Source organism: Diabrotica virgifera, chromosome 5 (genome assembly GCF_917563875.1).
Source record: "Diabrotica virgifera virgifera chromosome 5, PGI_DIABVI_V3a".
In the NCBI taxonomy this organism is placed as follows: domain Eukaryota; kingdom Metazoa; phylum Arthropoda; class Insecta; order Coleoptera; family Chrysomelidae; genus Diabrotica; species Diabrotica virgifera.
The window spans coordinates 251,600,524-251,612,701 of record NC_065447.1 but is presented as its reverse complement, the minus strand read 5'-3'; the positions used below and the strand labels follow the sequence as shown (position 1 = coordinate 251,612,701).

The following is a 12,178-nucleotide window of genomic DNA, read 5'->3' as shown; positions in this document are numbered from 1 at the left end:
CGATGCAAAATCAAAAGAAATAGGATTAAAAATAAATTTGGCAAAAACTAAATATCTAGCCAACGAACCTCTAGATCTAACTGAGGATATAATTCTGGAAATAATAATACAGAAAAGGTTGAGTCGTATATGTATATACTTAGGAAAAAATCGAACTGTCACAGCTTAATAAAGGCTGATTTAACTAGAAGATGTTGTTTAGCATGGGAAGCATTTGGTTGATTCCAATACATACTTACATACATACATACATAATCGAAAACCGCTTATACCCGTAGGTGTCGAGGTGTACAAGCTTTCTTAAATTTTGTCTACAAATTTACGCCACTCTTTTCTGTCTCTAGCTAGTTCCTTCGCCTCACTCCATGTCTTCCCTCTTTCTTTGAGAATCTCATTTATGCTTTTGTTCCATGTTTTTCTTGGTCGTCCTCTACGATTTTTCCCTATTCTTCTCGCCTCCCATATCTTCTTTACTTGTCTAGTTTCGTTCATTCTGATCATGTGTCTCCACCATTTCAGTTTCTTTTCTTCTGCTTTTACCTTTAGCGATTTCGTTCCTAGTTCTTGTCTAATGTCTTCGTTTCTTATTCTGTCTGTTCTTCTAACACCCAGCACTTTCCTCAAATATTTCATTTCACTTGCTTGCAGTAGGTTTGTTTGTCTTTCGTCAAGTACCCAGTTTTCTGCCCCGTAGGTTAATACAGGCGTAGGTTAATACAGGTTGGTACACTGTTTGGTATACGATCATTTTAGTTTTTGTAGTTATTTCTTTTCTGTTCAAGAAGTTTTTGTATAGTGCATGATATAATTTAGTTTCTGAGTTTATTCTGGCACCAATCTCGTCTTCTTGTGTCCCTTTGTTATTCAAACTTATCCCTAAGTACTTGAATACTTCTATCTGTTCGATTATATTTCCTTCAATGTTAATGTTTATTTTTGTGTTGTTTTTTGTTACTACCATCACTTTAGTTTTCTCGATGTTTACTCTTAAGTTGTATGGTTTTAATTCTTCTGTCCACATTGTCATGTTCTTTTGAAGGTCTTTTTCTGTTTTTGCTATAAGCACTATATCATCCGCAAATACACATGCTTCTACTTTGACTACTTGCATATTTCTGTATCCTGCAATATATTTTTTTGTTTTTGGCCAACAAGCTTTTATTACTTCGTCCATAACGCTTATAAACAATAATGGACTCAATACACCACCCTGTGTGACTCCATCGTTATTTTTGAAGATTTTTGAACTTTTGTTTCTTGTTCTTACTTGGTTATTTGTATTTTCATACAGACTACATACCACCTTCAACAGTTCTTCATCTACATTCTTGTTTTCTAGGCTCTTCCAGATTCCTGCCCTGTCCACCATATCAAACGCCTTTTTCATATCTAAGAATGCTAAATAGATTTCTTTATTTTTGACTAGAGCTTTTTCAATTATTTGTTGCAAAGTAAAATTGTGATCTTGTACACTGTGCGCTGGTCTAAATCCACTTTGTGCAACTGCTAGTCTCTGTTCTATCGTCTTACTTAGGTAATTTACTTTCTATTATTATTTCGTATATTTTTAGTCCTGCGCATAATAGAGATATTCCTCTATAATTTTCGCAAACCGTAGTATCTCCTTTCCTAAGTATTGGCAAAATTGTTGCGATGTTCCAATCCGATGGAATATTTTTAGTTTTCCAGGCCATATTTAGTATTTCCAGCAATTCTTTCTTTCCATTTGGTCCTAGGAATTTTAATAATTCTGCATCTAGCTGATCACATCCTGGTGCTTTACCTACTTTAATTGTACTCAAAGCTTCCTCTAGCTCTTCCATATGTATTCCAGATTCATTTGATTCGGTTATGTTGTCGGCCTCATTTTCCTTTTCCTTTATCAATATTTTATCTTCACTATTTAGTCGGCCTGTAAAATATTCTTGCCAGCGCTCGATAATTTTTTCTTCGTCTGTTATGATATTTCCCTGTTGATCTTTTATTTGATTAAGATTTACTCTTTTTGGTTTTTTCATGTTTCTCAGTGTTCTGTAAAATAACTTTTTTTTCCTTTACTATTTTCCTGCATTTTTCTTCCTTCCCAGCTATCATTTTTTGCCTCTTTGATCATTTCTTTAACTTTATTTCTTTGTATTTTGTACATGTCATATGTTTGTTGACTTCTACTTTGTAAATAATTTTTCCACAATTTTTTCTTTTCTTTAACTTCTTTCTTGATATTTCCGCTCCACCAGCTTGTTTATTTCTTGGTATTACTACTTCTACTATATCCACATATTGGTCTTGCCACTTTTAATATTGAGTCTTTGAATTCATTCCATTTATCCTCTAAATTCGTCTTTTGTTCCTCCCTGTTAGAGTTTTGCATTTGCTTTTCCGTTTCTTCCACATATCTTATCCTTCTTTGTGGATCTCGCAGCTTATAGCTCTTTATTCGTTCTATTGTGGCCCTTCCTCTGTCTCCACCCTTATTATTTAGCATTGGATTCATTCTAATTCTAGTTTCTACAAGGAAATGGTCAGTGCCTGCTTCAAAACTTCTTTTGACTCTTACACCTCTAATTTGTTTCTTACAATACCTATGTGTTATTATATAGTCTATTATTGAGAGTTCGTTTCGTGTGGGTACTTCTCTTGTTATTTTGTGGATCCAGTTGTGCTCGAAAAATGTATTGTTTATAGTCAAATCGTTATCGATGAAGTCGATGCAGAACTGTAGTAGTTTCTTTCCATTGGTGTTTATTGCATTTTCCCCATGTATACCTATTGCTCCATGGCATTTTTTATGATATTTTCTCACTCTGGCGTTATAATCTCCCGGTATTATCAACCTTCCTTCATAATCGTCAATTGTCTCTTGTAGTTGAGTCCAAAATTGATTCTTTGCTTCGGCTTTGTCATCTTCTCCTGGTGCATATATTATTGCAAGCGTAGCTGTACATTGTGGTTGATTACAAACAGTATTCAAACTTAACAAATATTTTAAAGGCAAAAACCTTCGATCAGTACATATTGCTGGTTCTGACATATAGAACAGAAACATGGGCTTTTAAAAATAGCGTAGTCCACAAACTTTAAGTAACTCAGAGAGCTATGGAACAGGGAATGCTCAACATTAAGCTCAGCGATCGCAAATCCAACGAAGAAAAAAGAAGATGATTAAAAGTAACAGATGTGATCCAAAAGATTGTCATGTTAAAATGGAACTGAGCATAATACATAGGAAGAAAGGAAGACAACCGTTGGACGAAGCGAATTCTTCAATGGCGACCAAAAACAAGTAAAAGAAGTAGAGGTGTAACGTGGTACGTTAACCCTTAGCATTGAACAGAACTTCTACGAAATAAAATATAATATAGTTTATATTAATGTACATATGATCGGCATTGACCGCTATTAATTGAACTATCTATGTTGTGATTTAGTATTGTATATATAAACCAACAAGAAGAAGCGACGACCCATTCAGATCAATCGATTAGTCACGCGATGAAGAAATAATACGCTAGTCGTGACATTGCTATTGTTTACAAATAGACTGTTGTTATGTTTAAATGAACACTGTGAAGTTTAAATATAATTATAGTGAGAATGAAGGTATTTTATTATACATCCAAGTAATCCCGGACTTAGGGGGCTATAGCTCAGCCACCAGACGTATTACCAGCCCAGAGGCAGACCTCAAACCAGATGGGCTGATGACATCAAGCGAAGAGCTGGCCACGAATGGACGAAGAAAACAACGAACAGCAATTAATGGATATATGTACTGTTATATTTCTATTTGATATAAAAATTAAAATTTGATAATTATAAACAAAATTCACTTTAATATAAAATATTTTTAATTTTCTCAACCTCGGGCATATAAATTTAGAACAACCTGTATACAACAAATTGTTATATTTAATTTTAAGAAGTGATTAGAATAAGCGTACGAAACTCGGAACAATGTGCTTAGATAAACAAAGTGAATGACGCGTACCATTATCGTTCTTCTCGGAAGGTCGATCATTAGCCTATGCTAAATAAAACTCAGTGAAATAGATGATAGTTCATTATCGTTTTTCGCGGAAGGTTTCGATCATTAGCCTATGCTAAATAAGACTCATTTGAAAGAGAGAATAGGTCATTAAAATTTTTAAATAGTTAGAAAGTATTTTAGAATGGGAATTACATATTTTCTTTTGAAATCCATTAAGCATATTTAGAAAGATTAAAAATTGGTTTTGAGGAATATTACGAATGAGAGTTGGTGGTGGAAGATTGATTTGTGAATCTGGAAGGGATATTTAGAAAGTAGGGGAATGGATGACAAAGTGAGATCAGAATGTTTTGAGCTGTCGAGAAGTGAAGTCGAGTAGTAGACGGTAGTGTACGGAGAGTGAGAAAGCCGATGTAGTTCCGTGAGTGTGGAGTATCTATCGTGGAACGAGAAGTAGGCCAGGTCGAGAGTAAAAGAACCTCCTTGAGCCAAGCGTGTCCCGGTAGCTGATAGCAGTTTCGAGAAAGGTAGAACACAGCATCACGACAGACGCAGGAACGAGAGCTATACGAGCTAGTTTTTCAAAGGAGAACATTACTGGAAGCCAGGACGAGGTTTGATCGCAGCCAAGGATAGCAGGAAACGGGTCTTGTGTGAGGACATTTTCAGTTCACCAGGAAAAGGTCAGTCTCATTTGTTTGGACATGAATGTATGGGTTTTTCGTATTAAATTCCACATAAAAAATTGAATAACATAATCAATAATATCAGAAAAGCTTCATCAAACTTAAATAGAGTTGTTCCTAATAACTCCTAATAGTTAAATGTTAATAAAAACTTTCAATTGAAAACCAAAAGGAAATAAGATTCCCATTTGTAAATGTTATGTTTAAGAATAATAAGAAATAGCAAATATTAAGCATTGATTGCCTTTTAAATAAAATAAAAAATATTTTGATTATAATTGTAACCCATATGTGTATTTTTTTTACTCTTTTCTTTTCTATCCCGATTAGGAACCATTAAGAAATATTTAGAAGCCACGAAAGTAAGTAACTAATTTATAATTCGCCCTGAGATTGAAAACATATTGATATGTGATCTGGTTAATTAATTAGATTAGTATTAATACATTGATTAAATTAAGTGACATATAAGAATATTATCTCATATCAATAATCAAGATCACATCAGTACATATGGATATACAAGGGAGGCTTACATCGTTACTCGTTACATCCGACGATGGATGGAATAGATGTTGATGATGGTAATGGAGTAAGGGGATGGAGAAGACAGACACTCGACAGAGAAAGATGGAAGAATGTTTTAGATGGAAGAATGGAAGAAAGTGATGATGAATTTATGTTATGTAATGATAATTAATATTGTAATACCAACACTTTGATTAATTAACTTTGAGCGTTCTGTACTAGTGAAAAAGCATCTCCACAGTATTAGTGTAGCTCTATGTAGCAAATTTTCAGAAGAACACGATTTTTTAAAATATGTTAATTAAAATCTTACCTTTCTGTCAATGTCATTGTCATACAATTTAGGATAATGCTGCACAAAATGAAACATTTTAAGAAAAAGGTTTATCTGTTTTTGTTTGATATATTTGTTTAGGTACGATGTTAGCGTTTAGCTCTTAGTTTTAAATAAAATATTTCTTGATTTTATTTTTAAACACTTATTGAAATGATTTTTATTTTAATCCAAATATTTATTCTTAAGCTTTAATATTTGTGGACTATGAAAAAGGCCTGTGACAGCAAATCAACAAAAAATATTGGAAGCCTTGACAGAATGCCGAATTGACTATCGGTATATAAATATAATTAAACGCATAAGGTAAAGTGCCCAAAATCCGTCCCCTGTCCTAAATTCGTCCCCCCTGTAACTTCTACTGACAGTACTGCAACCTTGCGAGAGAGTAAGGAAACTCTTCAAAACGATTCAGTTTACTAGTAGCAGTGGCGTAGATTCTTTGATCTGTTCATTTACTCTTTAATTTTTCATAAATAGTTTTTGTAGTAGCTTGCTACAGTGTGTAATAAATTTTAAATACTTATGTTGACTCTTCAAGGTAAGTTTATATTTATTTAGCGATAGGTAATAGTAGTATCCCCTTTTAACTATTATGGTTGAGTTTTTACAGCCTTGTAGTTCTACTCGTTTCGTCACGAGCAGCAGCCATGTTTTATATAACGAAATTCCTAAATCCGTCCCCTTTGACGTCTACTGGTGTCAACCGATGATGACCATAGTCATAGTGTTGACGATGCACCATGTGCCATTTGTGGAAAACGTTCTTGACAAGACAAGTGAAGAGAAAAATGGATAACGTGTTCAGAATGCTTTAACGGTAAAGGGAGATGTGTTCATCTTCAACCAAAGTCAAAAAATTTATATATGATTTATGTCTGTATGTGTAAATATATATAATTTATCTATAAAATGTATAAACATGTTCTTATGTCAATCAATTTAATAAAAAAAGTATTAATGCTGTTTAAATCATGTTTTACAAAAAAATCATAGATATTATCTGGAAATGGGTGGGGGACGGAATTGGGATACCATTTCTAAATAATCTAAATTTGCCTTATTTTGATTATTTATTTATTTATTTTTCATTAGAGAAAATTTATTAAGTAGAATCTTACTAGCAAAACTCTTAGGTATAGAGTTGAGTTACTTAAATAAGTTTTTTCCATTATCGTAACTCTAAATCAATTTTCACAATTTAAGATTTTGCTTAAGGGGACGGTATTTGGGCACCTTACCTAAGTATACCAAAACGCAACAGCCAGTGTTAGAGGGGGTGATCGACAAACCAAGAAATTCCAGGTACAACGTGGAGTACATCAGGGGGATACCATATCACTGACACTGTTCACTACGCTTTTGGAATATAAGTATATGTAAAAAAACAAAACTGGCCGACAAGGGCATAAACATAAACGTTGAAAAGCTTAGCCATCTGAGGTTTGCAGATGATATTGTACTAATAGCTGATAGGATAGATGTGGCCAAAGAACTTTTAAATCAGTTCTACCTTTCCTCGCTAGAAGAGGATTGAAAATAAATATACTGAAAACCCAGATAATGACACCTCTTGTAGTCAGCGAAGATATATGCGTAGGAAGAAGATCCATAGACCAGGTAATGGCTTATAAATACCTAGGTCATAAGTAAAGGCCGGATTATAAGCATTTTGATTTTTTTTTTGCTTATAATTAGGATTTTTAGTAAAAATACTTATTTTAAAGATATGTAGCTTGCTTATTTTACTTCTTATGATAAAATATAGTTAAATTTCATGTGTAACTTCCTGTCTTAAACAAAATTCTATGAAATATACAGAGCTATAAAAATCTAATAATTCAATAAACTATAATAATTTTAATTCCTTAGGCCAGGGGTGGCGAACGTGCGGCCTTACGGCCGCATGTGGCCTTTTCATAAATTAAAAATTATAAAAATTTTACGATACTAAACGATAAAAAAAAGTTTACGATACTAAAAATACCATTAGTAATCATTTATTCAAACAAAAAAATTGTTTCAAATACCGTTCAATTATTGGAAGGTACGCCACTGACTAAGAAGGAAATGTCACATTCTATCTGCTATCATCTCGATTCTTTCCCCGCGCCTATAAACTGTTTGGCTTCAACCTATGTGCTAAGTCGGCTAGTTTGAACGATACTTTAGAAAAAATTATTAGTATTGTAAATTTTATTCGATCAAGTTCAATGCGTCATCGTCAATTTCGAGATATATTAATGTCAGATAATGACACATTCAATGGAGACTTACCATATCATAGCAAAATACGTTGGCTATCAAGAGGACAAGTTTTGCTAAAAATATTCACCCTGCGTCAACAAATAATTACATTTTTTGAAGAACAAAAGAAATATTGCGATTTATCAGATAAAGAATTTTGTAGAAATGCTGCCTTTTTATGTGACATGACAATGAAGCAAAATGAATTGAATTTAAACTTGCAGGGAAAAACTAAATATATATACGAAATGTGGCAAAAAATTCAAGCTTTTCGAAAAAAACTTTTATTCTTTAAATATTTACTAAGTCGATTAGAAATTTCTAAAGAACATTTCCCACAGTTATCGGAAATTATGATGGAGTAAAGTTATACCCCTCAAAACTTGGATGAGTATGTTTCTGTTCTGAATATATTAATTGAAGAATATAATAAAAGGTTCTCAGATTTTGAAAAACTTGTTGTCACACTTAAATTAACTTTCGAACCACACGTTGTTGATATCGACGTAGCGCCCAAAGAATATCAAATGGAATTATTTGAGATAGAAGATAATATCTTTAAATCACAATTCGATTCAAAAAAAGATCCTGTTGAAATATGGAAGACTGCAGTTATTTATCCTCGTCTGACAACACGCACGAAGATCATGTTTTGGAAGTACATAATGTTGCGAGGCAACATTTTCATACATGACTCAAATTAAAACCCGCCTAAAAAGTCAAATAAGTGATGTTCATTTGGAAGATCAACTTAAATTACGTACCACGTCAATTGAACCAAATATTTCTTTTTTGTCATCCAATAAACAACCACAGAAATCCCATTAATTTTCTGGATCGTAAAATTAAATGTCAAATTTTTTGGTATTTATTAATTGTATGTCATTTTAAAAAATAAACTATTTAATTGCAAAGAAAATTATGTATTTTAATTTTGCATATAAATCCCTTTAATTAAATCGTATGTATATATGCATGCGGCCTTCTCAAAAATGGTAAAATGAAAAATGGCCTTCTAATATAAAAAGGTTCGCCACCCCTGCCTTAGGCTTAGGAGATAAACGGAAAAACCCTTCGGTATAAGTGTCCATATGTAATAAACTAATATTTGTCTGCAGACAGCCCAAATTTATTATATTGCTGTAAAATACTTTTCATTTTTAAGTTGTGCCTCTTAAATTGGTATTTTGGTGTTTTAATTGGTGAAAATATGTCTTGAACCTTGCTTATTTCATAAAAACTTTGCGACATTTTTTGCTTATAAAGTGCTTATTTTGACCTTTTTGTTATGCTTATAAGCCGGACTTTAGTCATGAGATTTACACAGGAAAAGATAACCAAACCGTTGAGCTTCTCCGTCGTATAAGACTGACTTGGACAGCCTTCGGGAAGCTGAATAATATTTTTAAATCATCTGACGTGCCAATATGCCTTAAAAGAAAAACCTTTAATCTGTGTGTTTTGCCAGTGTTGACTTACGGAGGGAAAACGTTGACGATGCCAAAGAGAACAGTGCAAAAGATCCGTGTGTCTCAAAGGGTGATGGAGCGTGCTGTTGGGCGTTTCACTACGAGTCAAGGCCCCAAACCGCCAGATACGACAAAGATCAGGAGTGGCTGATGCAGTAGAGAGAGTAGCAACACTGAAATAGAACTGGGTAGGTAATGTGGCTCGAATAACAGATAATAGATAGACAAAGCGGATAGTGGAATGGAGATGAGATGGAATGGAGACCAAGAGATGATGTCTACCGAAGCAGAGATCGTCCACCAACATGTTGGACTGATGGTCTAAAATGTTGTCAAATGAATTGGATGCAAGAGGCACAAGATCGAAACGGATAGAAAATTATGAGTGGGATCTATGTCCAGCAGTGGACAAGCGAAGATTGAACAAAGAACCTAGGAAACAGGCAAATTTACTCGTTATGATTATGAATCTGGTTATAAGAGAGTTACAGTTTTCTATAACCCTAAGCAGTACCCATGGAAATATTTTATTTAACACCGTAATATAAAAATTAGCTTATAACTGATTAACATTTTAAAATTGATTGATCACCGCACACATCTTATGGAAAATATAATGCCACTCAAATGAAATAACATTTACATGAATAGATTAGTCTCGTAATTTAAATAATTTCATATCATTGCGCCAATTCTGAATTATCGTTATTAAAGGCGTTAATTGTAATTAAAGTTTAGCGAAATCACATTTTTGAAGTTCATAAAACTGTCATTCATTCATCAGTAATATTAGTTTAGTGGCTATTCACAAGGCTTTACTCAGCATGAGATAAGAGGATTAGAGAAAGTACGACTGACCAAATTATACCTACTTTATTATCAATAATAACAAGATGAGATACAAGTAAGCCTCAGACTTAATCCCTCAGAATGATTTATGGATTACCGCATTAGAATATCTTTTTTCTCTCTTTGACACACGTACATTTCCATTTGATTTTAGATTATTTATATCAATTTACGCTCTTATTATTCAAAGTACAGAGTTGGTGCAATTATATGAGATTAGTGTAATTTTAAGACCAATATATTCATGTAAATTTTATTTCATTTGAGTGACATATTTTTCAGAAGATGTGTGCGGTGTCCTTTCTTTTTAATAATACCTTATGTTCCTTACCTCGAAAAATCCGAAAGCTGGTGTGGAAGAAAGGATATCACTCAAGTACTTCAGCTTCTCGAAGGCTATCGCTGTTGGTACAAACATAATGTTATTGTCACGAATCGCCATCTTAGCAATCATCCTTAGGGGTATGTCGTAGCTAATGATATTTGCCCTTGCTAAATCCATGGAGTCCGATATCAGCTGCGCTCTGATGCTAGTAGGCACTTCCATGATGGCTTCGACGAGACTCATCCAGTTTCTTTCGTCGTAGTTGACAATAAAGTAGCCTAGAAGATTGAAAATCGACGATATTAGATATACTAACCATAATTCCAAACAAAATAAATACATAACATTAGCAGAAGAAGGAGAATTTAGATCCCGAAGGTCATACAGACGCTGTATTTCTAGATCTCGAAGGTCATACAGACGCTGTATTTCTTATGCAACAAATAGAAAATCTATCAAATGACCAAGAGCTTTTGTTAAGTTTATCTGAAGGAAGTTATCGAATTACTATAATACGAGTTTCCAGGTCACAAAAGCCTTACGTGATATTTCGAGCCTCGTTATTATTTCTTCATCAGAGTCACAATTTACATCTAACCAGCGCTGGGAAAGTATTCAAAATGGTTCTCAAAATCTCCTCTTCATTTAGAGAAATCAGACTGATCTATATTACTCTTTCTAATTTCTAACTGCCATCCACTTTGTCTCTGAAATGTTAATTTTAAAAACACCTCTCCGATAACTTGCTTCACTGGTTAGATTTACTAATGTCTGGAGGTCTTGTAAATTTTCTGCAAGAACGGCTGTATTGTCAGCGTATCCGATATTGTTGATTACTTCTCCACCTAGTTTTACTCCCTCTTGTCTGCCATCCAAAGCATCTCAAAGATTTCTTCAGAGTATAGATTAAAAAGACTGGGTGACACAAAATAACCCTGTCGTACTCCACGTTTCATGGGTAGTTTTTCAATACGACTGGCTCCAATTTGGGTACCGGCCACTTGATTCTAATATAATTATTTTAGCAGTTTTGTATCGTAGTAGTAAGTCCTACTGCCCGCAGGCAATCGATATATGTACCTTGTTGTACTCTGTCGAACGCCTTTTCGAAGTCGATGAAACAAACATAAACGGTTTTTCGGAACTCACAAGTTTTTTGTAAGAGAACGCTCATACAAAATAGTGCCTCTCTAGTTCCTAGACCATTTCTAAATCCAGATTGCTTATTATCCATTCCACTTTGGCACAGAAGGAATACCCGGTTTTGTATAATTCGTAAAAGTATCTAAATTGTGTTGCTCATTACACTGATTAGTCTAAAATCGTTGAATTTGGTGGGTCTGCTTTTCCTTTGGTAGTATATACAGTGACTCCAACCAATCATCTGGTATTTTTCTTCCTTGTCAATTTTGTTAAAGCAAGTGGTTAAATAGGTAAGTAATGGTTTCTTTGTCCAAAAGTTTAATTTTGGCTGGCAGGATTGCTTTTCTGGCTTCTGATTTCAGTATACTGGGACTTCTCTCAAAGTGGTTGTCACATATAGTATGTGTATGTGTAATATTTTCTCGAGAGGTATCGTCAAAAAGTAAGGTTACTGATGTATCTCTCCCATTATTTGCACTGTTGTTCGTTATCATAAAATTTTTTGTCTCCGTTTTTAAGTGAGCATTTTTCAGTTTTCTAATTCCGTAGGTATATTTAAGTTTCTTGTGGAGGTTGAAACTGTCGTGTTTTTTTGGAAGAGATGGATAA

At 33.7% G+C, this 12,178-nt stretch overlaps 1 protein-coding gene across 3 annotated transcripts in view; it reads right to left on the bottom strand.

The window, feature by feature from the left end:
• LOC126884830 (aminopeptidase N-like) overlaps positions 1 to 12,178 on the bottom strand; it is a 174,358-nt gene that overhangs the window by 8,954 nt on the left and 153,226 nt on the right. For 2 of the 3 annotated variants that reach the window (XM_050651092.1, XM_050651091.1), the window contains 2 exons: positions 10,433 to 10,704; positions 5,516 to 5,554 (listed from right to left, as the gene is read on the bottom strand). In XM_050651092.1, the coding sequence (XP_050507049.1) occupies positions 5,516 to 5,554; positions 10,433 to 10,704 (311 nt within the window). The remainder of the gene's footprint in view (positions 1 to 5,515; positions 5,555 to 10,432; positions 10,705 to 12,178) is intronic. The other variant, XM_050651094.1, reaches the window with a different exon arrangement.